The 27,470-nt window shown below is 38.6% G+C and overlaps 1 protein-coding gene across 1 annotated transcript in view; it reads right to left on the bottom strand.

Moving 5' to 3' along the window:
• The window catches only part of clstn2a (calsyntenin 2a), a 265,852-nt gene that overhangs the window by 74,992 nt on the left and 163,390 nt on the right, over window positions 1-27,470 (bottom strand). Inside the window, exons 3-4 of the mRNA XM_077233060.1 lie at window positions 9,855-10,050; window positions 2,880-3,088 (exon numbers count right to left, since the gene is read on the bottom strand). Of these exons, the coding sequence (XP_077089175.1) occupies window positions 2,880-3,088; window positions 9,855-10,050 (405 nt within the window). The remainder of the gene's footprint in view (window positions 1-2,879; window positions 3,089-9,854; window positions 10,051-27,470) is intronic.

Genomic DNA, 27,470 nt, shown 5'->3' with positions numbered 1-27,470 from the left:
CGTCAAAGTGGTCTACGCTCGCGCCGTATGTCGCAACTCGCCCGCCACCTCCTCTTATGGAGTCAGAAGCATCTGAGGTCGCTTCGAGCCATTTTCATTCCTGGAGTCCTGAACTGTGCAGCCGTTCTGTGGGCCACGGCTTCAGCCCCTCCCTGGTGAATGGCGACTCCATCCCCAGTCGGTTCAGCTGATTTTGGGACCAGTTCGGGGACGCACAGATAGATCTGTTTGCCTCTCACGAGTCTCCCTATTGCACCCAGTTTTATTCCCTGACCGAGGGCACGCTCGGCACGGATGCTCTGGCGCACAGCTGGCTGCAGGGCCGCAAGTATGCGTTTCCCCCAGTGAGCCTTCTTGCACAGGTTTTGCGCAAGGTCAGGGAGGACGAGGAGCAGGTCATTCTGGTTGCCCCTTACTGGCCCAACCGGACCTGGTTCCCCGAACTAGTACTCCTCGCGACAGCACCTCCCTGGCCGATCCCTCTGAGGAAGAACCTTCTTTCTCAGGGACGTGGCATCCTATGGCACCCTCGTCCCGATCTCTGGAACCTCCACATGTGGCTCCTGGATGGGACGAGGCAGGTTTGAGTACCCTACCACCAGCGGTGGTGGCTACCATCCCTTCCGCTAGGGCGTCGTCCACGAGACACGTCTATGCGTTGAAGTGGAACCTCTTCGTCAGCTGGTGCTCTTCTCACCGAGAAGACCCCCGGAGATGCTCGATCAGCATTGTGCTTTCCTTCCTTCAACAGGGGTTGGAGCGAAGGCTGTCTCCCTCCACCCTGAAGGTGTATGTTGCCACCATTGCTGCACACCATGACCTCATCGAAGGTAAGTCGGTGGGGAAGCACGACCTGGTCATCAGTTTCCTGAGAGGAACGAGGAGACTAAATCCGCCTCGCCCTCCTCTCGTTCCTTCTTGGGACCTCTCAGTGGTTCTAACTGCCCTGAAGAGTGCTCCATTTGAGCCCCTGCAATCAGTCGAGCTTAAATTCCTGTCTATGAAGACAGCGCTTCTTGTTGCACTGGCCTCCATCAAGAGGGTAGGGGACCTGCACGCATTCTCCGTTGACGAAGCGTGCCTGGAATTTGGGCAGGCTTACTCTCACGTGATCCTGAGACCCCTGCCTGGATATGTGCCCAAGGTTCCTACCACTCCCTTCCGGGACCAGGAGGTGAACCTGCAAGCGCTGCCCCGGGAGGAGGCAGACCCAGCCTTGGCACTGCTCTGTCCAGTACTCGCTCTCCGCGCCTATGTAGACAGGACGCAGTGTTTCAGGACCTCAGACCAGCTCTTTGTCTGTTATGGTGGGAAGCTGAAGGGAAAGGCTCTCTCCAAGCAAAGGTTGTCTCACTGGATAGTGGACGCCATTGCTTCGGCATACCAGCAGCAAGGTCGACTGCGCCCCCTTGGTGTGACTGCCCACTCCACCCGGAGTGTGGCGTCCTCTCGGGCTCTAGCGCATGGCGCCTCGCTAACAGACATCTGCAGAGCTGCAGGCTGGGCGACACCTAACACATTCACCAGATTCTACAATCTCTGAGTGGAGCCAGTGTCCTCTCATGTACTTGCTTCAACCAGCTAGTACTGGACCCGCTCAGGTGTCTTCGCTTGCTCGCCATTCCACTCCACGGACAGGATACGTGCGATTTCTCCTCAGGCGAGCTTCTCTGAAAGCCCTGAGTTCCTCCAGCACTCCTGACGTCGGCGCCAGTGTCTATTGCCTGCGCGTCGGGTAGGTGCCTCCCGTGTGCATGGTCCCTCCTCTGAGCGACCCCCACATATGTATTTCCACTTTAAGCCTCTCTGAGCATGTGTCTTTCCCTTGGCAAGCCACCTTGCCTCCCCTGGGGTTGAAATATTCCACCTGCGGCTGGACACCCCAGTGTTCTTCATATGCATCCCTCTGGGTCATATGTGTATTTTCTAAGTCCCCCCCCCTCCTCTGGGTTGGCAATAATTGCATATTTCCTCTAAGCTATGGGATATGCCCCCCAGTGTACCTTGGTATTCCTGTGCTAAATAGGAGTCCTTCGTCCGTGCCAGTCTCAAGGATCTCAGATTTACGCAGGGCACTGGAAGACAGCCGAGAAGGTGGCGTGATTAGACTGGTAACCCCATTCGTCGTCATCCGACGTAACTCGGAGTGACAACGAAAGGGAACGTCTCGGTTACGTATGTATCCCTCGTTCTCTGAGTAGGGAACGGAGACGTTACGTCTGCCTGCCACTTTCCGCTGTACCGCGGGGATCGCCTGAGCTCAGTCTTGGCTCCTAAGCGAAGAAACATATCTGTTCTAAGCGAAACCCCATTCGTCGTCATCCGACGTAACGTCTCCGTTCCCTACTCAGGGAACGAGGGTTACATACGTAACCGAGACGTTTTCTATTTGAGTATATTTTAAAATGTAATTAATTTCTTTGACAGAATTTATATTTTATTTTAAGTCATTACTCCAGTCTTCAGTGTCTCGTGATCCTTCAGAAATCATTATAATATGTTGATTTGGAGCTCAATAAACACTTCTTATTATTATCAATGTTGAAAACTTAATTATTTTTGTGTTTAATATTTTTGTGGAAAATTATGCATTTTCTTCAGCATTCTAAAAGTATTGCTTAGTATATTATTACTTTTGAAATAGAAAGTTCAAAATAAGCACTATTGATCAATTGAATGCATCCTTGCTGAAAAGTATTAATAAAAATAAATAATAACTGGCATAATAAAATAAGTGAAAATAAAAGGTTAGCAGTAATATAAAAGGTTCAATTAAGGGCAAATAAAACTACAAATTTCAAGAATTTCTAGCAGAATACTTCTGCTTTACACCTTATGCATTTTTAAACTTTTCACACGTCTTCTTATCTAAGACTTACCATTTCGATCAATAGCAAAAGGTGTCTCCTGTGTAACAATCTCATAGTTGCAGATTTGGCTGTACTGGGGAGAGCAGTCCTGATCCCAGGCCTCCACCTGCAGGATGCTGTCATAGATCTTGCCCTCGGTTACAGTGGCACGATACAACGGCTCCCTGAAAACCGGCGAGAACTCATTTACATCATCCACCTGGATATGAACCACAGCCCTGAAATAGAAACAGGGGGAAAGATAGAGAACAACTAATCAGGGTGAGGAACAAAAGAGATGTTAACTGTACTGAGACAGACTGATATAACACCTCCGAATTGTGCAAGTGAATTGTGAATAACTTTACACGTTAAAGAAATTAATTAAGACAGATAGAAATTATTCTCTAAAAACTGTACTGAGACCACACATGGCCAGACTGATTATTTAAATTGAATATGTTCATGTCCTTGGTTAATGTAATCTAATTTTAAGTATTTTAAACATGTTTACTTGATAACAATAGTATTGTCGTGCAGGTAGAATAGATGGCTTGATTAGCAGTTTCATCAAAATAAAATTACTCATCAGACATTAAGCTGTTGTTTATCAAACTGCATTCTGCACACTGACACGAACGCAGATGAAGCTACAGTACGCCTGCACTATGCCTGCTAATACAATCATTGCTAAGTAATGCATTTCATTATGAATGAATCTGAAAGTTCACAATTAAAAACATCTGGATATCTGAAAACATAGGCTGAGGGTGTTTAATTTTAACTTGGGAAATGTTAAATAAAGTTTAACTGCAATTATGTATATACAGTATACATAGGGCTGTCAAGGCACCAAAGTTTCAGTAGTCTGTACCAACACCACTAACATTTCGGTACCCGAGCAAAAACTGTCGAATTAAGTACTTAAATTTTTTTCAGTTTTGTCTCGTCCAGTGGTTATCACTGTCAATCAATGCTGTTTCCAATTCAACTGTGCATTTAAATATGGTTGTTAATCCGGAAACTTTGCGGTGTACTTAACAGCATGAAAAACTAAGCTTGTCTTCAGATTGTGAATGGGTAATAAACAGAAAGAAGCAAGAGAAGAGCCCTCCTTTAATAATCACTAAAGGCTGTTAATCTCTAAAGTGAAAGCTCACTGAATTCTGCACTCTCGCGAAAACTTCTGTTATAACAAAAAAATGCTGTTTTAATTGTACAATGAATCTCTTATTTACATTGTGTTTACACTTTATTGTTTATAATGGGAAAACCTTGTGCGTTTTACATTTACATTTATTCATTTAGCTGACGCTTTTATCCAAAGCGACTTACAATTGCTATATGTCAGAGGTCGCACGCCTCTGGAGCAACTAGGGGTTAAGTGTCTTGCTCAGGGACACATTGGTGTCTCACAGTGGATTCGAACCCGGGTCTCTCACACCAAAGGCATGTGTCTAATCCACTGCGCCATCACCACCCCAACGTTTTCAACGGTGTTGGGCGGATTAGCACATCTGATAGGTCATTTCATTCATGCGTTCATCGTCATATGATTATTATTGGCTACAATGCTCAACGCTTGTAAAAACATGCTGTAAATAGAAACCTTTGACAAACACGAACGAGAGCATGAAAGCAGCCTCTATCAGTGGTGTACCAAATTTACTTGGTACCACCGGTAGAAATGCTGGTACCGTCAAATTTATTTTTTTAGTACTGACTGATACCAGTAGTATCAGTACAGTATTTTTCTTCAGTTTCATTTAAAACATATTATGCAAAGAAATTGATCTCATCACACATGAAATGGAGACTCCAATCACATTCATAGCCTATAAAAAAAAAAAAAAAAATATATATATATATATATATATATATATATATATATATATATATATATATATATATATATATATATATATATATATATATATTATAGGCTATGGATGTGATTGGAGTCTCCATTATATATATATATTTTCTGCGAGACATCCAAAAAAATCTAAAATGTATCAAGTACAATAAAAAGACTAATGTAAAATGAACATGTCCCTACTTTCCCTTCCCAAATCATTATAATAACCCGCCATAAAAGGGGTGAGAGAAAGTTTCATTGGAATACATAGAGCTCACATTAAATCTTAAAGAAGTCCAGCTCGGTGTCTGCTGTTAAGTCAAACCAGCTGTGACCTTCTTTGACAAAAACATAAATTCATGTGTTGTTGTATGTCTTCCTAAATGGAGACATTAAGATAATGGGACCTGCATTTAGATAATCCCGCTGATATCCTGTACTATGCGATCTCTTGCAAGCACACATTCCTGCACACCCCTCTGTACCGTGGTGTCAAGAGACATTCATCAGAACGGCCCAAGCTGTGAAATCAAAAGCACTTCTTCATCTCTCTCTCTCTCTCTCTCTCTCACAGCAGTAGGTGCCTGAAGCACGGCTCTCTCCTGCACTTCATCAGAGCTGTGTTCCAGCTGCAGTGAGTTGCTATTGTAAGAGAGATTGTCGTGCACATACGGAGCTTCCGGCACCTTTGTAAACATCTTGATGGGTCATCAATGCAGGGCCAGCCAGGGCTGGGTGTGTAGCAATGTGTGCAAGTATTTGTGTGTGTATGTGTGCTTGTAGTGCCTTATTTCCTGGAGTGCCACCAGGGACAGAGAGAGAAAAAAGAAGGATGGAAGGAGCGAGCGAGTAAGGGCTGGACGGTACACTAAACTTCACTCTGATTTGAGAAATAAGGTGACGAGAGCACATTTTAAAGGCTCTTTCACACCAAGGTCAATAACTATAAAGTTTTAATAATCATTATAATTCTATTAGAACTTGTGCGGCAGAGAAACAGCCATTATTAGCATGCAGACACTTTTAGAATTTTGTCTTTGAACTTCCGTTTTTGCAGTAGCTCTGTATATTTCTATGGCACCGCTGTCGACAAGTAATTATCTGGTGAAGTGGATTTACTTATTAAAGAGTTAACGAAAGTTATCATGAGCATTGTAATGTTTGAAGTGGATGTCATAACAAATGTCAGCAGACCAGGAAGATTTTAAACTGAGTGGTTTAAGCGCTGAAAAGGGGCTGGGCTACATTCAAATAAAAAATGAGTGGATGGATTTTTATCACAATAGGGTGGTTGTGTACACATACTGTGGACACAACTGTGTTCAAAAACAATACAACAGTGAATTTTGCATACTAAGCCCCCTTTAAACTTGAATTGTTTTAAAACAGAGTTTACTGGCTGATTTAATAATAATAATAATATAGACCTGTATAAACAAAATAATAACAATAATTAATAAAAAGCACCAACACTGAATTAATCAAGTGATTAATCAGCTCATAACAATGCATTAACTCATTGTGCTAGTATTAGTCTGATGAAGTGTTTGTCTCACTTCAATCAGTCAGTGTATGTAAGTGAACCGTCCAACATTTAAAATAGAAACAGTCAGTTCATCAACTTAAAAATGTGTACATTGAAAAAGTTTAACATTGAATGAAATAGGGAAGAAAACAGCAGTCTGACATGTTTACATAATATATAAAGATTTTTTCATTACATATACTATAAACTAAAGGCTGAAAAACCCTACACTTGAATTCTGTAGGCAATATCATCTCAACTTTTACAGAAAATCTTGTAGTGTATAATGGCCACAGAATCAGGCTTTTAGCTTCAAATATGATTCTATCTAAACATGTTTGTTTGCGTAAATTTTGGAACATATAATTTTTATTTGTCAGGTGTCTCCAAGCAATGAGCAGTTTTCTGTGTGAGTTTGTTTTTCAGAACAACTAAGTCATCTTAGGAAGTCTAGTAGTATATGATCCTTAAGACTGGCATACATGATTTTTTTTAAATGTGGTTAGTTGCATATACTGCTTAGACTAGTCTTACTAGTTAGTAACTTTTTCTTAAAGAAGAAAAAGTCAGTTACATAAAAAGGTAGATTGGTCTAATTTGAATCCAAAAAGACTGGTTAGCCCTAAAAACTTTTTGGCTATGTTCAACTGGCCCCTGAACACATTTTAAAACACTATGCATCATGTCCTTTCCGACTTTAAGTGGTTAGAGGCATCATCCACTTAAAGATTGGGAAACACACACTTCCAGACTTTTAGGTTGATACAAACACAACAAACTCACACCGACATGTGTCTCTTTGCTAGAAGACAATTGACAAATTAAAACGGTTTTCCCTCAGTAACCATTTACAAAGTTGGAAAGTGTGTGATTCCTATTGTTTTAAAAATATATATCACATTTTAAAAGTTGCGAAGTGTATTACAGCCTTAAGGGTAATTTGTGCACTACTGAAAAAAAGTAATTTTAATAGCTTAGTTAAGGGTAATTGGTGGTTGGGGTTAGGGATGTGCCCAAAGCATAAATCCGAATGAAAAACGCATTCTACAGAGTCCCTAAAGGCAAATGGTTAGGCATGTAGGTTACATTACAGTACTTCAGATTTCACTTATCACATGGAGATCGTAAGGAGAGATGACTAACAGGACGATGTCTGAGGATTTGGTGTGCAACAGATCCTGAGTGTATTGACAAATATCTTGTAATATGTGTGGTCAGTAGTCACAGAGTATGAGTGATTTTGAAAGTGAAAGTAAAAAGCAAACACGCATTCAAAAGCGATTTCAATACCTTGCATATTGATAGCAGCTCCCTGATGCCCGCAAATTATATACACAGTATAGTAACCCAACTATATAATTTTGGGAGAATGCAAAAGCATTGAAATATATTTTTCCTCTCATCACATTTATTTCCCCATCTCCGTGTCCCTTTAGGGACTCTGTAGAATGTGTCATTTCCTTTCCGATCATAGCATTCAGCTTCGGTCTCATCCATAGTTGGGGTGTTAGGTGGTCTGCATTTTTGTTGAAGTGAAGTGAAAACTGCATTTTTTTATTTATTTTTTGGCATGGTACCATGGTAATACATGGTTTTTGAACACTACCATAATGGTAATATGGTGGTAGGGCTCTAGGAAGTATCTTAGACTACCATGTTAATATTAAATACAACTCCAAAGGAAACCGATAATGGTCTAGGCTGGTTAACTCTCAGCACAGCAGTTGGTTTCCTCATGGCTCTTCTGCCTCAAAAGCATCCACAAATGTGGTTAAGCTTCATTCTGCTTTTAACTTTGATAATGAGATGATGAATTAAACGAATGGATCATTTTGCACAGCAGGACACCAGTCCCTTAATTCACACAGTCCACATCACAGAGGTGATTGCTCTTCTCACAGCTGTAGACTACAGCTGAAGTATTTTGTAGCTTTTATCCAAAATACAAAATGCTAAATACCAGTACTTGAACCACTAGACCAAACTTTTCTAGGTGACGTGCCACATCAAGAGTAAAACAGTAATTATGGACTACATACTGTACATACAGTGCCCTCCACTAATATTGGCACCCTTGGTAAATATGAGCAAAAGCGGCTGTAAAAATAGATCTGCATTGTTTATCCTTTAATCTTTCATTAAAAAAAATCACAAAATGCACTTTGAAGTAAAACAATTGAAAGTGGGGGGATAATCTCATTACGAAATAAATGTTTTTCTATAGTTTACAAATTGGCACCCAATTATTGCAACGTCCTTTTCCCAAGATAACAGTTCAGAGTTTTCTCCTATAATGCCTGATGAGTTTAAAGAACACCTGACACGAGATTAGAGACCCTTCCTTCATACAGAATCTCTCCAGATCCTTCAGATTCCCAGCTCCATGTTGGCACTTCTCCTCTTCAGTTCAGCCCACTCATTTTCTATAGGGTTCAGAGGGAACTGGGACGGCCATGGCAAAAGCTTCATTTTGTGCTCAGTGACAAATTTTTGTGTTGATTTTAATGTTTGGTTTGGATCGTTTTCACGATTAAAGATCCACAGCCCTTGATTTCTAGCAGAGGGGATCAGGTTTAGATTTTTTTATCTGTTGGTATTTGCTAGAATCCACAATACCATGTCTCTGAACAAGATGTCCAGGACCTCCAGCAAATAGGCCCGCAACATTAAAGATCCAGCAGTATATTTAACCGTGGACATGGGGTATATTTCTTTTTTTTCCTTTTGAAGTTCCAGACTTTCCAATTCATTTTTTTATGCTTTCTGACCCCAAGACTCAACTAATCTCTGGAATTCTTCATCTGTGATCCTTGGAGAGTCTTTGGCCACTCAAACTGTCCTCATCAATGAGCATTAGGACAATATAGATAGACATATGTCCTCTTCCAGGCAGATAAGTATAACATCTTAAGTTGATTGGAACTTCTTAATCATTGCCCTGATCATGGAAATGGTGATTTTCAATGTTTTAGCTATTTTATTACAGTTTTTTACATTTTTTTATTTTGTAAAGGTCAACACACTTTTACTGCACATCAGAACTATATTCTTTGGTTTTACTCATTATGATGAATAATTAAGAAAATTTGGCCTTTGTGTTTCCTCATATTTATACTATTGTGGAACAGGAAGTCATGGCTTGATAATTTTATGCTCCTAGTCACCCTGGTGTTCAAAAAAACAAAAACGTAAACATGAATGGGAATATACTTCAGAGATATTATACTCATAAGAGTTTCTAGGGGTGCCAATAATTGTGGCCAACATGCATTGGAGAAAAACATTTATTTCATAATGTGTTTTTGAATGAAAGTTCAAAAGGATAAACAATGCAGAATTATTTTTCACAGCTGCCTTAGCTCGTATTTACCAAACGTGTCAATATTAGTGGAGGGCACTGTAATGCCCCAAATGTCATTGAATTGAAGTCTTTTTCACCGATTGAGTCACTGATTTGCTCTCATTTTTAAAAGACTCCTATTTTTAGTTATATAATTAAAATTAGACTTAATTAAACTAAATAATGTTATGTCATAATAAGTCAGATTATATAAATGTGGACTAAAGCTTGAGACAGTCAAACTACGTAGATTATGCCACAAAGGAGAGTCTCTCTACTCACTTGTGACTCTTTTTCCAATTGGCTCCACTTGGGCTGGCTCCACAGTCGTAAGCCTGGATGATGAAGGTGTACTCCTTCTGCTGTTCGCAGTCTATGGGGCCCCGGGCCCTCAGCACCCCTTCACCCGATGTCCTATTCAACACCTCGGCCTCAAATGGAGCCTCCTGCCCATGAATCTTAAACGCACAGATCTCTCCTAGAAGAAACAACAAGACACAGGAAGCAGAATGAGTGGCTGTGAGAACAAGTGAATGACTTTCTTTTCCTGCCTGCATCTCAACAAGCTATCATTGCTATAACTTTCACCCAGCAGGCCGGACCCCCCAACCCCGCAGCAGCAATATAAAGGACACGGTGTGCTTTTAAAACTGAATCTATTCGTGCTGCGAGAGGAAGAATAACTGTCTGCTCTTGTAATTGCCTCATTGCAGAGCTGGAATCACATTGCGCAAGAAAGCACTGTGCTCAAGTACAGTGTTTTCAATGTGGTAATGACTGTGTGTACCAACAGCCTCATTCTCGTTCTCAAGCGACGGCCCGTCCCACTGGAGAAGAAATCATTACAATAAAATATGTATTCACTATAGACAGAGAAGAATTTTGACAAAATGTCTTTTTAACAAGCCGTACTAATTACAAGCAATCAGTTTTTTCATATAAGCTATCTGTAATATACACTCAAATTTTAATTATTTTTCAACTAAGCTAATATGAAATAAAGGTATAAAATTAAATTAAATTAAATTACATTAAATTAAAAAACACCATGGTAAATGAAGTTAATTAGGAGCAATCACTTTCTATCCAATTGTTATTCATAATATATACTTTCACTAATTCATTTTTCAACTAAGCTGGTGAAACCACTGTATTAAAAAAATAAATTAACATGCAATTTAACATGACATATAACATGACATAAAACACAACACAACACAACACAACACAACACAACACAACACAACATAACATAACCAAAACAAAACAAAAAAATCACTGTCCCATGGCTCCCCCACAGTTTGTGATGGTTGTATTTATCTTATGATAATACTGGTATTTTTGTATGGTATTTCAATTGTAACATTTGCTATGTCTATGTATCAACTGATTGTGACATGACTAATGCGAGGGCTGAATATTGACATTAACTTGTGTCTTTCATTTCCCAGGTGACATTGTTTACTTCACTTTAAATTTTGCTGTAGCCTTGGAAACAATTTCTTCTAGAGACTGCATTGTAGTCATCCACAGTGCAGTGCTGTCCATACAATCACAGATAATGTTGACACACAATCTGTTGACACCACAATAACTCTGAGACCACAAGAAAGGACATTGTCTTGCCACTGTATCTGTTCATGGGTCCTTTCTTGACAGCGCTTCTATCTGGCCATACCGGCTCTTTTAGGGATTTGGAAAATGACCACAAAAAAAGTGTTAGAACTCTGACCCTGAGACAGCTGATATCACTTAAACCCCGGCAGGTCTCTGGAGCAAACAGGGACGTGTGGTTATGCTGTGAGCTCAAGCCTGCTGCTGCGGACAGATAAGCCTAACTTTCTCTTTCCATTCCATTCTCTCACAATTTCTTTTTTCATTATTTTCTTTTTTCTTGTTTTTAAGCAGATCTGATTCTCCACTCAAAAATCTCCCTCCTCCCTCAGTGCTGAAATAACAATTTACCCTCCGCAGTCCCTTTTCCTATAGAGACTTGCCGTTTAAATGTACCCTTTCTATTAGCCCCACCGATGCTTTATCCAAATTAAACGTGTAGCACAATGGAGCAGGGCGGCTGCAGAAATAAAACATAACACGCTAGGCCGTGCTCCCAGATACACACACAGTTTTGCGATTCAGCGCTCTTGTTTGATGAGAATTGCAATGCGAATGGGAAAGAACATTTTATAAGAATAACAATGATCACAATGCATATACGCAAAAAATAAAAACATTCCCTGGATAAAGAAAAAAATATAAAATTCCACTTAGTGCTTGGGAGTCACGGGTAAACCCATTTTCCGCTCCGTCTGCTGTTGCAAATGCATTTTCCAGATTCAATTGAAGAAAGGGCAAAAGGGTCAAACCATACAGCATAGGAAGTGCAGGCAATGTGGATGTATATGCACAGGGTAATGATGGAGGGAAACCGTGAGCTAATTTCCATCATGTCTCCAAATGACAGCTTGAAAAGGGCAGCATCCTAGGTCTGTAATCATGCGGCGAGCTCCACGGAGCCTAAACTCTTTGGAGTTCCTCTTTGAAAGTGTTGAAGGAAGTATTAAATCGGGCCGACAGATGTGCCATGTTTTTAATACCACCTCACATCAGCTCTGGGAGTGTAAAGAAGGGAGTTCTGGGTAAGTCAATTTGAGACTAATGAATGAAATCATCCATGTAATATTTGTACTGCTTACTGCAGAAATTCATTTACAGTAGGGTGGTTTACAAGGAACATGAGCGGTAAACTCCAGAGACCTGGATGACCTCCAACTCGTAAACCAATTCATTTTCCTGTTTCGTTTTTGGAAAGAGTGCAAATTAGATGTGTTGTATGGGACGCCGCCAGAGATAGTTTGAAGATCATAACGGTTGAGTCATGCAACAGACGGCAGTTCCCCATTGTTGTTGGGGATGGTTTTTACCAAAATGAGGCAACTAAAACAAAACCTTTAGGTGGTACAGTTCCACAGTAAATTCCCTAGGTCAAAAATCCAGATTGATTATGTTCCATTATTAATCATGTAAACACGCTGTCAGGCCTAATCACAATCTTAATTAAGAGCTCAAACTGTCTTTTTAACATTTCATGACAGAGCTGCCGACAACTTCTAAACCTTCACCTTTGAGAAGTTCAGATCAATACCCACAGTAAAGTTAGCCTTGTTAGTGTGTGTGAAAACAGGCATCTGTTAAAACAATATCAACTCACAACATGCATTTGATAGCTTTGCTCATAAACTTCAAGGTCAAACAAGACTAACACATTGATCCACAGGAAGAAACATATGACAATTTTGCACAAAGAAATGTAATCGTTGACGGTTGCCAAGTCTCTGCACTGTTGGATGTTAGCTAGAAGGAGTTCCTTCTTGACTGCAGTATACAGGAAGTAAACACATGAGCTTCACTGTTGGCACTGCCATTGCTAGATCCTGAATTTACTGCATCCCTCACATTTTCCTATAGTTAAACTGTTTAACTTTGTCCGCCTGCCCAATATCGCTCATGTTGCCATAAATGCCAATTCTCATAGTTCTCAAAATAAATGTCTCCCACTCACTTTCTTGAGGAGGCAACTCATTGTCAGTGCATGTACATATACAATAACTATATATGAATTATAAGAGATGCGCCTATCGACCGGCAATAAATATTTTGTTGTTGTTGTTGTTTATTGTTGTTGCAAGCTAGGATGACTTTCACCTTGATATTTTAGCGCATATTTTAGATGTATACCTAGCCGATTTGCACTGTAGGGGGCATTTACTACCAGTATATTGAAACGTATGTTTATCCATACTCCCTTAATAAAGGAGTCTAGACATTAGAAAAATATCAGTCTATGCGTTTTATATTTAATATGAGGGAAATACACATCCGTAACGGACGTGACACAAAAAACTTTAACTTTTAGGTGGCAAAAGTACAAAAAGTAATACTACCCACCGGATGCAATAAGGTTGGCTCTCCACAGAACATAAAATATTCAATTTGTCTTATTTTTTGTGAACGCATTTATGAGGGGAAACAGTGTTATGTGACAGTTCCCCGTTACGGACGTGGCCGCTCTGAAAGCGGCACTGAAAGACTGCTTTAAAACTTTCACAGAGACATCAAACATAAAGCACAAAGCCTTTCATTAAGGTGAATTTCGTTTGGTATTAATTGTATCTTAATTTTAATCAATGTTTCATCAACCAATTGCCTGGATTTAATAAATAAGAAGTAAATATAGCAGACAATAGATAATCACGACACAGAGGCGCCGTCGCGTGAACTGGAGCTCTTCTTGCGAGTCATAAATAGTGTTGGGAAGGATACTTTCAAAACGTATTTCTTTACAGAATACATGCCCAAAAATGTAATTTGTAATGTATTCCGTTATGTTACTCAATCTGAGTAACGTATTCTGAATACTTGGATTACTTCCACATTGAATTGCCTTTTATAAGTGTAAGAATGCAGACATCAAATCCGGCTTACAAAACAGGCCTATTCTGGTGGGGTGGGGGTGCAGTGGTGACGTGTTCATGTAACATGTAAGGGCGGCGCTGCCAATAAAGTATCTAAAAGCTGTCACAAAGAACCGGCAAAAGTAATGATTATGAATATGTCAAATATAGCAAGGAGATATTTTAATTGTTTATTAATAAACAAGTGTTTTCTTTGTCAGTGTCGGCTAAGATGAAGTTGACGATGCTGACTCGCGATCTTCAGTAGTGAACGCGCCAGAGAGAAATGCACATTTCATACGGATTACATAGGCAGAGAGCAGTCTGTAGTCAGTTTTCTTTCTTTTTGAATTGTTCTGTTTAAAATTAGACATATCTGTGAGGCAAGTAGGCTACCTTATACGCTGAGTTTCGGTTCATTTATGAGACGAGCTCCAGTTCACACGCTGGCACCTCCGTTTCGTGATTATCTATCGTCTGCTATATGTACTTCTTATTTATTAAATCCAGGCAATTGGTTGATGAAACATTGATTAAAATTAAGATACAATTAATACAAAACGAAATTCAATTTAAAGAAAGTTTTTGTGCTTTCTGTTGGATGTCTCTGTGAAAGTTTTAAAGCATCTTTTAGTGCCGCTTTCAGAGCGCTCAGGTCCTTAACGGAGAACTGTCGTGTCCGTAACATTGTTTTTCCTCATAAATGCAAACACAAAAAATAAAATAATATAAAATGAATATTTTATGTTCTGTGGAGACTGAGAGCCAACCCTTCTTCATCCGGTGGGAAGTAGTATTACTTTGGTTTGCGCAGTGTAATTCACAGAATTACTAAAAAATATATATATTATTGTATAAAATATATTTTTGCCACCTAAAAGTTAAATATTGTTTTGTGTCACGCATGTTTCCCTCATATTAAATATAAAACCCATGTGTAGACAAATATTTTTCTAATGTCTGGACTCCTTTATTAAGGGAGTATGGATATAAACAGACGTTTCAATATATTGGTATTAAATCATTTTCTGAGAATTTATATTTCAAGTTTTGACTGTAAATGTCACGTTTATAACGGAATTGGCCAATTTTAAAGAATTTATCTTCAACTAGTTTTGTGGTGTAGGTCTACGTATTTTATAATGTTAACTTCAAATAATACTAGTAATTTGAAGATGTGGTAGCATTGGATCTGGACGGGAAGACCCAGGAAGATCCTCCCTTCTCTTTCTTTAATGTGAAATGCTGTTTGAATTTCCAAGATAGACACGTATTCTTGCCCTGGATCTGTTGTTATGCATCTACCTCTAGCTCCTGCTGCTCCTCTTCCGACTCCATTGTGACTTCACTGATCACGCACACCGTGCATTTTTTCGTTTTCATATTGGGGCTTCTGGGAAATGCATGGAGTTGCTTTAATTTATTTAGAGAGTGAATAAACTCGTGAAACAGAGAAGTATCGTTATGTAATCCATTGATTTCAAAAATGTAACTATTCTCAATACCAACTATTTAAATTGTAACTGTAACGGAATACAGTTACTCATAATTTGTATTCTGAATACGTAACGCCGGTACATGTATTCCGTTACTCCCCAACACTGGTCATAAATGAACCGAAACAGTGTATAAGGTAGGCCTACTTGTCAGGAGTACAGTGTGTGGCGTGAGGTGCGAATGTATAATGTAGAGAATGGTTTCGAAAATGGAGAGAAAATATAAATTGGGCGCATTAAAAAGAAAAGAACGAGAGAGTCTTTGTGTTTTATTTAACATAAGCTTACTTGGCTCAAAAAGTGACACATTTTTACATATGCATTCATCAGATTTTTTACGTTTTTTTTTACGGTTTTAATTTTAAAATTACTTGGTAGCAGAGAGCCCCATGATGAAGCACTGTACCCCAATAGAGTCTAGCTCCGCCCCTGCCCATCTTACAAACTACCTGCGAGGTTATTTATTTGGGTAGCACACATTCTGAATGCCTTCGGCAGAATTCAAATGAGCCATTTTAATCTAGATTAATCCAGATTAATTCCAAGATTACAGTGAGATTAATCTAGATTAAAAATAATAATCTATGCCCACCTCTAATATATATATATATATATATATATATATATATATATATATATATATATAATAAGAAACTTTCATTCTGTTACAAAAACCTAAAGTTTTGGAACAACCTTGAGTCACATATACAAGTTATCCACTAAATGTTGGTAAATATAAATATATACATATATATACACACACGTACACACACACACACACACACATATTAATATATATAATATATATAATAAGAAACTTTCATTCTGTTATAAAAACCTAAAGTTTTGGAACAACATTGTTCGAGTCACAGGGAACTTACAGGAGTACTTGAACTTGTACTTTCCCAACATATTGCACAATCGTCTTTGTTATTTTTTTCTATCTATTTCTAGGTTGAGCTGATGTGGGTCGGGGTTGATTAAACCCCTGTTCACACAAACCATCACCAGGCAAAGCCTTGATTCATCCGACCCTTCGGAGATGCACTTGGCCGGCCCCATGTTCCCTTTTTTTAATTACTCTCTGGATTACATTCTTCGCTAATGACTTTCTCTATGCCACCCCCAACCCCCATTCATTCTCTGTCCTCTCTTTCTATTAAACACACGCGCACAGACACTGGCTCAATAATACCCCCCATGCAGTGGGAGGTTGAGGTGCTGTTGAGAGCCACTCTTCCCTCCTTCACTCCTCTCCAACACCGTCCGCCTTTTTCATCCCTCTCCAAGCTCTAAGTGTGCATATATCTGTGTCTGGATGGGGTAATGGTCCTATCAAGAGTGTGAAGAGAGCCTGAGGATGGACCAGTGCACATCAAATCATTAGTCATTTTTAGCGCTGGCATATCCATGTAGTTTAACATTGATTTACAGCATATGAGGCTCTTTGATCGAAATCCACTGACACACACACCCAGAAAGATGAAGGCTAAAGTGCATAGAATGAAAGTCTGAAGTACTACAGTACATATTTATCATTAGGCAGACCTGACATGATTGAGGCTTTTTTAAAAACTGTGAAAAAACAAACAAACAAACGTACTCTCATATGCTCTTTAGCTAGATTTACTAAAGCTAGACAACGAACATCTATCCGTGATGTGTTCACGATGAGATAAGACATTTTTATTAAACTGTAGAGCTGTGTAATAATATTCCATATATAATAATACCTTAATAATATTATATAAATGTTATTATAGTGCTGTTGAATACTTGAATGTTGACCGTATTACAGTTCCATATCACCATATCACCATAAATGTTAGCTAGATTATGTTACCTATCTAGCAATGTATATGTATGATGAAATATAATGAAATAATGGTTTCAGTTTAAAAAACAAAACATATATTGTGTGTCGTTATGTTGTCGTTATAGTGAGTTGGCTAACTTGATTTATGTTTGGTGCTTCAGAATTTACATTAAGGGAACATAGTGAGCATCAGTGCTCCCTAGTTTCACAATGAATAGTAGGACTTTTTAGAAAGTGAACATTTCAGTGCACTAGAATGATTTTGCGATTTTGAGACAGTCTGGCTGACTCTCTGTCAGTGCCCTGACTACTACTGAACTAGGGAGATGATTGAGACGCACCCATGGTTTCTACAAAAAAAAACCAGCTGTTTCAACATTGATAATAATAATAAATGTTTCCTAAGCCCCAAAATAAGCATATTACAATGATTTCTGAATGATCATGTGATAATGAAGACTGGAGTAATGGCTGCTGAAAATTCAGCTTTGCCATCAATACAAAACATTAAACAAAACTTACAGTCTCCACACTTGACTTAGTTCAACATGCTTCATTTAGTGACCTTCAGAAAACACTTCTGGACAATTAGGCACACTTAAAATGTCTAAATTCATTGCATTAGATACAAACGTCCAATAAATCAACTGCCATTTGCAAACAAATTAAGAACTAAGTTTGCATTTTCAATCATTTTTCGTAGATGTATGAAGTCAGTTCCTCACTAGTTCACACTAGTGTCTTAGCAGAATAATTACAAGTGTACTTCATCACAATATCAATATAACTTCTACACATATAGCTACAATTTGTGATTTTTTTATTGAAAAGTGTGCTTTAAAACTTATTTCTTTAAAAATAGACGCAACTTTCTTTGGTATTTTTAATATAATGCAAAGGCATTTATCCAATTTTAAATTGTGGCTCAAGTGTCCAAATACTCAGAGGTCCATGTATCTCCAGTTGCAAACCTCGGCCCTAAAGAAAAGGACGGAGAGAAAAGCAGCCTTTGTCGCATTAACTGTTCAATCCAATTCATACAGAATTACTGTAAGCTCTAGCAAAGGTCATTCAGCAGAGAATGTCATGTCATAGAGCGCATATGGCTGAACATTTAAGAGGAGTGCTTGTTTTTGACATTCAGAGAAGAGTAGCCAATGAAATGTCCGGGCAAAACAAATCTTTCTTTGACAAGAAATGTCTTGGTGTAAAGTACTGACCTAATGTTTATGACACAGAACGAATCCCAAAGGTGTTTTTTATAAAGCAACACTGGAGGATTCCGTGTACTCCTAAAGGGTTTTTCATTACGTTAGTGGAACACATCAATGTATTCTTGAAGATAGTAAAGTCATCTGTTTGACCCTTTGGCTAATAAACCGGTCTTTTTTTTTTCTTTTCTTTTTTTTTATCCCTGCCTCAATAATCAAGAGAACAAAACAGAGTGATATGATGAAGATTCATAATAATTTTACTGAAGCTTTGGGAATGAAGGGATGTAATTATCTTAATTGATCTCATAAAGTTATGCCATTATAATTCACATAGCAAACTATGCTTTCAGAAACAAGTAAAACAACCTTTGCTCAGCCTCTAGATCACACCAAAGCTCAGAGAGGCACTAAATGGATAATACAGATTCCATGGGATTTTTGCAAGACTCTTAGGAAATGCAATGTCTAACTCCTTATTTTCATTATAGCTTAAAAAGGGGTCACAGAATCAATCAGACTTGCAGCTCACCAACTAAGGACAAGTTTTACACCCATTGATTATGTTCATTTTAAGTTATATAGGATCGAATCTTTACTTATCTTTCCTAAGTGCTAGTTTAGTTCTCTTCTAGCTGGTGGCTTAAGATGGTGAGGCAGGTTGACTAATACTGCTAAGACCGTGACATTTAACCCTTTCACATGCAAGTTTAAAACAATCTAGCTGAGTTTTTTAGAACTTATCACCTTATTATTATTATTATTACTATTATTATATTATACTATATAATATACTATAAATATTATACTATATAATATACTATATATATATTATACTATATAATGAGCATGTTAGCTGATCTATAATGTTAGTTGCACCGGAATTCAGACAATCGTATCTATCGGATTTACAACACGTCAATTCATCCACTTCTCCCGAAATACATGAAAGCCAGTGGCCAGTGAAGTGGGAGAGAAGAGAGTAAATTTTATAGTTACCCAATACCTACACAATGTGTCTTTGATATGAATAAAACACGTTGTCAGTTTATATAGTCTGTATGATGTACTGAACGTTCTAATCACAACGGTGTGATTGTACATGTCGAAGGGTTAAAAAGCAAGGCAGGAATTTATTAATGTAGGCTAACGTTCATGCAATGATCCAATTTGATTCATTTGGAAATGATTCATAATTATTTCCAAAAATATCCACACATTGAACTTTCTTCATTAAAGGCCACATTTGCTTCCTCAATCTTGCATGCTCTGTGTCTGTTGCAAATGAGCAAGGATGGTTTTCATACCTTATAAATATTATAATAGTCATCATAATCAATAATTCAAATCCGTAATCACTTTACACCCCTAAATGGGATGCTTGATTGCTAACTCCTTGTTGGGAATCAAACCAGCAATCTGGGTCACCAGCCCTGAGTTCAAACCCCTACACCACACCGTCTATTTATACTGACATTCAGGGCGCAATGGGAAGGCCTTAAATTGTGGTTCATCCTAAAATGGAAATTCTGTCACTCACCCTCATGACATTGTATGCATTTCTATCTTCTGCAGAACACGATGGAAGATATTCTGTAAAAGCACCGGGGTCGAAAAACAACATAATTTTCATTTTTGGATGAATGTACAGTTCCCAGCTTTTCAGTCAACAGTGAAGAGTAGTGTGCAGAAAGTCAATGTGACATTGATCTCCCATCCCTCAGAAATGAGAGAAAGTGAGAGAGGTGTTGAGACTGAGTTAGAAAGAAGTAGAGTGTATCAGCAGAGGAAGTACACTACAACCCGAGCCCAGAGTGCTTATCTCATTGATTTACAGTGTGTGAAGAGCAGAATGGAGGCAGGAGAGCAAAGACTATAAATAGAGATGTAGGCCCTCCCTTGGGCCATCAGTTCTGTTTGCTTCTCCGCCTCCCATTCTAGATGACCTCAGTTCTCTCCATTTAATTATTCAATAAGTAAAGCTGTAGCCCAGGTGGACTGAACCCCACCTCTCATTCTCTGCTTCACCAGCCTTAAGGCCACATGTGAACCTCCCAGCATGCAGTTCACTGCCATTCCTCCTGGCAGACCACGGTCACAGGTTAAAACACTCTGGGGTTGCTTGAATGGCAGTTGACACTCAAACTGGGACGCGTGTTTTTAAGCAAGAATGACCACAACCAAGAATGCACCACATAGACTGGATGTAAAGGCTAATGTAAGCATTTAATCAGAATCAGAATCAGAATCAGAAAGAGCTTTATTGCCAAGTGTGCTTGCACACACAAGGAATTTGTTTTGGTACTGAGGCTTCCAGTGGACATATACAAATACAAATAAAACAAGAAACATAATACTACAAATTATAAGAATAAAAAATAAAAATAAAATATATGAGAATGAAAGTATCACAGTTGGGTTTAGTCAGAATAAACATTTTCAGATTTACAGATTATGAACATATTTATAGTGTTTTGAATATTATAAATAAATAAATCTACATATAAGTATCTCCTGAGTTGTAGGGTATTGCACTAAACAGTGGGAGTATTGCACTTAAGGCATATGCCTTGGGAGGAGTGTTAACTGTTCAGGAGGGAAATGGCCTGTGGGAAGAAACTTTTCTTGTGGCCAGTGATATGACGTCTTGACGGTAACAGTTCAAACAGGTGGTGTCCAAGGTGAGTGGAGTCTGTGATGATTTTACCTGCTCTCTTCCTCATTCTGGAAGAGTACAGGTCCTGGAGGTTTGGCAGGGGGGCACCAATAATCCTCTCCACAGTCCGGACTGTCCGTTGTAGTCTCCTGATGTCTGATTTGGTAACTGAACCAAACCAGACAGTGATGGAAGTGCATAAGACAGACTCAATGACGGCTGAGTAGAACTGAATCAGCAGCTCCTTTGGCAAGTTGAACTTCCTCAGCTGGCGAAGGAAGTACAGTCTCTGCTGGGCTTTTTTCACAATGGAGTCAATGTGATTGTCCCACTTCAGGTCCTGAGAGATGGAAGTGCCCAGGAACCTGAATGACTCCACTGCTTCCACAGTGCTGTTCATGATGGTGAGTGGGGGGAGTGCTGGGCTGTTCCTCCTGAAGTCCACGATCATCTCCGCTGTTTTGAGCGTGCTCAGCTCAAGGTTGTTATAACTGCACCAGACAGCCTGCTGTTCAACCTCCAGTCTGTAAGCAGATTCGTCACCCTTTCGGATGAGACCGATGACAGTGGTGTCTTCGGCAAATTTCAGGAGCTTGACAGTGGGGTCTTTAGAATTGCAGTCATTAGTGTACAGGGAGAAGAGCAGGGGGGAGAGTGCTGCATCATCCACAGACTTGTTTGCTCTGTAAGCAAACTGAAAGGGATCCAGAAGGGGTCCAGTGATGTCCTTCAGGTGGGCCAACACCAGTCTTTCAAACGACTTCATGACCACAGACGTGAGAGCGACAGGTCTGTAGTCATTAAGTCCAGTGATTTTGGGTTTTTTGGGGACAGGAATGATAGTGGAGCGTTTGAAGCAGCAGGGAACTTCACACTGCTCCAATGATCTATTGAAGATCTGCGTGAAGACCGGGGCCAGCTGGTCAGCGCAGGCTTTTAAACAAGCAGATGAGATGCCGTCTGGGCCTGAGGCTTTCCTAGTCTTCTGTTTTTTGAGGACTCTGCTCACGTCCTCCACACAGACCTTAAGCTCAGGTTGGATGGCAGGAGGGGGGAGTAATGGGGGTGCAGAAGGTGATGGTGAATGTGTGAAGTGCAGGTCAGAGCCGGTGTGTGGTGTGAATCAGGGCTTTTCAAACCTGCAATAAAATGAGTTTAAATCATCAGCCAGATGTTGATTGTCCACAGATCGGGGGGATGGTGACTTGTAGTTGGTGATGTTCCTCAGGGCATTCCAGACTGATGATGGGTCGTTGGATGAAAACTGGTTTTTCAGTTTTTCAGAGTAGCCTCTTTTAGCAACTCTGATCTCCTTTGTCAGTCTGTTTCTGGCCTGGTTGTACAAGATTTTATCCCCACTTCTGTAGACATCCACTTTGGTTACAGTGGTAGTTTAAGTGCGTGATAGTTTGAGCATTCAATCTACACAGGTTGGAGTGAGGTCAAACTATTATACTGCTCTGTTCAAGTACCATTTGTTGATATACATCAGCAAACGCTGATATTGTCGCCAATCATCATCCATGAAAAATTATGCTAGCATGATATATTCATGTTAGCACTTAAAATACATTTACATACCATTTAAAAGTCTGAGGTCGGTATGATTTTATGTTTTATAAAAAGTCTCATGAAGGTTGCATTTGTTTGCCCAAAAGCACATAATATGAAACATTATTGCAATTTAATACAACTTTTTTCTATTTTAATAGATTTTAAAATGTAATTTATCCCTGTGATGGCAATGCTGAATTTTCAGCATCATTACTCAGTCATCATTACAGTCTTCAGTATCACATGATCATTCAGAAATCATTCTAATATGATGACTTTGTGCTTAGTATTATCAAAGTTGTCCTGTTTAATGTTCTTTGTCAAAACTGTGATTTTTCAGGATTTTGTGATGAATAGAAATTTCATAGCAACAGTATTTTATTTGAAATATAAATATGTTGTAACATTGTAAAAGTCTATGCTGCAATCTTTGTACAATCGAATGCATCCTTGCTGAATAAAAGTATTAATTTCTTTAAAAAAGGTAACACTTCATTTTGACAGTCCACTTTACACATTCTACTAACTATAAGTAACTTTGCAACTACATGTCAACTACCAGTCATTCGAGTATTAGTAGAATGTCTGCTTAATATTTGCTAACACTTTATTTTTATGGACCCCCAAAAGACATTCTACTGGCTATAAGTAGCTTTGCAACTACATGTCAACTTATTCTACTAACCCTAACTATAACCACAACCTAACAGTCTACTAATTCTCTAATGAGAGTTAGTGGACTAGAAATAGTGGAACCAAAAAAATCTGACAGACACTAAACTTTTGAATGGTAGTGTACAAAATGCGCAAACACATTTGAGATATAGATGTTGCTACGAGATAAGTAGAATTACTTGCCTCTGTTTCTTGGATATCTCATCAGAAACAACACCATACAGTCTGAAATTTTCTTTAACAGAGGGACCATTGAAGATGACTGAATACAATCAGTCAATAGGCCTTAAAACTCTCACTGACTGAAAAGTAGGTAATCATTTTAGAATTTAGTGTTTAACTCCCACAGATGATACAAATTTGCTGTTTGCTCATCCCTACGCCACTCTGCGCTGAACTGGTTTGAGAACGACAGATAAATAGGTCTTTATTGACCCCTAAGGGGAAATAATTGCGTTGGGTAAAACATCATTTACTGAAACGTAATGACTAGTTGGAAGTTCCACTCCTTATTTTCTGAAGTAATTGGAAATGGAATGCTAGCTGAATTGCCCCACTTTTAACTGCATTAAGGCTGAGTGTAAGCCACGCACACATAATATGCTGAGTTTACGTTATCATTCTATCCCAGATGTTTATGCTAAATGCTTATCTTAACACAGTCATATGATAAATGTCTCGCTGCAGTATCATTAATCTCTCTATAATTTATTTTTATTTTTATGTTTAAACCTCAAAAAACCACGAGATGCACATAAACAGTTAAGCTGGCAAAGAAAGTCAAACTCTGAGCGTAAAAACAACAAAAATGCATTTGTAATCACAAACATGTTCTGCTTTGGTGACTCATGTTTACATTTGTGTTTTTATTTTGGAGTGGGTGAGTCTATTTAAAACTCTGTTACATTGTCCATTCTGGCTTCCCTAGACATTATCTTTCCCAGTGACAATACACTGACAATCTGTTCCACTCGAAAGATCAAACAGCCATCGGTGTGTGCCAAGAACTGAGAGAGCCCTGCCAGCCATTGAAACAAGTCTATTTTAACCAGTCATCCTCATCTCAGCTAAAACACAACTTTCTCTTCATGCCATGTGCACTCTGCTAAAACCCATGCAAAACACTTGGGTTTTAAATCTGTTTCTATGCATGTCTTTTTTTTTAATTCAGTTACTAAAATATGGAGGTGGATGTTCTTCAAGCATGGCCACCAAGTTGATCCAGGGTTGTAGATCAACTGACAATGGACATCCTTTAGTTTGTTTATATGTTTCCATCTGGTTTTCATCCTGATAATAAAGGCTAATATTGACATCATTAGACATTTTACAGTCTGACAGTCAGTGCATCCAGAACTGTGCTTCATGACATTTAACCTTCAGATATCGAACATGGTTCTTTGCTAGTGGCCAGTAAAGTTCAGAAATAACAAGAAAACACTGAGAATCAGTTTGAATTAGTTTTGATGGCCAGAAACAAAGTCAGCAAGCACCTTGTGAGAATTTCTAAATGCACAGTTTACCCAGAAATGAAAATTTTTGTCATTATTTACACATCTTTATGTTGTTCCCTATCGATGCACTAATAGTACAATTCTAGCCTTTAACAATAATCAAATAATTATTTTCATGGTATGGCCAATAGCCAATAAAGGGATCAAATTAAATACAATTTTATAGTATTTAAAAAAAAATAAAGAAAATAAAAAAATAAGAAAAATTGAAACCAATCGTTTTAAATGATAGTGAATGAAGTGAATTTGGGCATCACAACATTATCATGTGCATAATGAAAATGGATATTCATTTTGAGATTATCAAAAGATTACATTTAACAGTGCAATTAAATTATTAGCATTTTTAAAGATTACCTTAAAGTAAGTGTCAGATGACACATGACAGCAAAGACAATCTAAATGTAAAAATAGGGTAAATGATTATACACAATAAAATATGTAATATGAAGCTATAAGCTCCATTGTCAGCCAATAAATGCTATGGCATGAATATATTGTGCATCCCTAAAGACATATTTAGGTACACTTGAAAAAGTTAGTCATTAAGTACTGCCATTGTATTGAAATTATCCAAATGAATATTCTTTCATTTATCTCCTTTTGTGTTCTGCAGCAGAGAGTAAGTCAGGTTTGGAACAACATGACAGTGAGTAAATAATGACAGAATTTTCATTTTTGAGCCAACTACCCCTTTCATTCAATGACAAGATGGATGTGAAGCTCTAACATGTTAGGAAATAATAAAGCTTTATTGCAGACACAGGTCCATATAACACATCATACAGTACAAAAAGGAGATACAAGGAAATACATAAATAAAAAATATACATACATTAAAAAAAATTATATCATAATAATGATAATGAAGGTAGAAATGATATCTACATTCCAGCATCATGAGAGACTTTGTTAAATCCATGTTGAGAAGCACAGATTTGATAACAGTGCTCCAATATGTTAGCAAATGATTTCCAGCTCCCTGCAACCTTCAATCCATTTTCAAACCATAAACTCAGAATACGACTAGCAACTTCTGATAGCTCCCCCATATCTGTGCACGAACCATCCTTCGCCTATCAGCAATGGAACAAACTCTGATTTTCCATTCAGCTGAACCTCGTTGAATGGTGTCACTGCTTCACTGCTATTCAATGCTTCAAAGCTGATGACCTCCTCCAGGGTTTAGACTCACCATCATCGTCCCTGACCTTTGCTACTTAATTAATAATGTTCTACTTCCACACTCTGAATTTCAATTGTATTTGCACATAGCTTGCTGTCAGGACTAAAATACTAATATTACACTTGCTGACATGATTTGTTCCATCAAGTGTTTTGTATCTCACACACTGCGACACAATCATCCCTATGTTTGCAATTGTTGAATTGTCGAAGACATATTTCATACTTACCTTACTTAACAGACATGTACATGCTGGTTCAAGCTGGTTCATGTTAGGTAGTTCTGGTTAAGTTCTTGTAATGCTATGGCTCTTTTGACATCAGAATGTACTAGGACGAAATGTGGCTTACAGTGCTGGTTGTAAATTATTTCAGCACACTGCAACCAACTACACAACTGACATAGCCAGTCACCACAGCAACACATTTCTGAGATACGCTCAAAGGCACACCATAAAATAATTCAATATCTCGCTAATAGACCATAAAGCTTACAACAGTTAAAGGTATAATGTATCATATAAATGTAAAAATAGCCAATATAAATGTTACATTCTATATTCTGTTTCACTGGAGAAAGACGGTAATTCAGGTTTTGCAGACAATTTTCATTTTTTGGGTGAACTAGCCCTTTAAGATACTATAAAAAAAAAATATCTCTCACCTATTCAGAGTCTTTCCATGCTCATATTAATACAGGAGCATATTCTTACATGGACATAAGGGGTGATGTCAACAGTCTTCAGGCCTGAATGTTATGTGTGGTAAGGCCATGACCTCTGTCAGTTTCAAAATGGTGAGAGAAGAGGCCACAGCAAAGTGATGAGAAAAGGACAAGAAACTAGCCATTAGGAAATTGATTAAGACCAACCACATAGTAGCTCCAAGTGACAACTTCTGAATGTCAAATGAAACACTATACTTTCAGAGATAAATACACACAAATCAGACAAGATCACAGACATAGATTCCACCTCAGAGATCAGATACTCCTTCCTCTCTGTATCTGTCTCGTTTTTTTTCGATCAGTCTCTCTTCACTTTTCACATCACACACTCAGATAAGCCTTAAGCAAGTGCAATTCTGTGACTACATCACTGAACTGCTGCAGGCAGTTTATTTCTCCTGATGAGGTGGAAAAGGCCCCTGATTAAAACGTTACTTCCACCGTGCCAGGGTCCTCACTTAATAGAACAATTCAAAGCACTGTAGCAATTAAAATGAAACAATAGCTGTGGAGCCATTTTTCATGATGAATTTTACTATGTAATTATGGCCTACGGTTGTTGGTCTGCTACAACACCCAACACACATGCACAAAAACACACATCGCTATT

Source organism: Siphateles boraxobius, unplaced genomic scaffold (assembly GCF_051911475.1).
Source record: "Siphateles boraxobius isolate OS27281-9 unplaced genomic scaffold, OSU_SipBor_1 1, whole genome shotgun sequence".
NCBI classification, from domain to species: domain Eukaryota; kingdom Metazoa; phylum Chordata; class Actinopteri; order Cypriniformes; family Leuciscidae; genus Siphateles; species Siphateles boraxobius.
The sequence above is the reverse complement of the archived record's forward strand: the minus strand, read 5'-3'. Positions and strand labels throughout refer to the sequence as shown.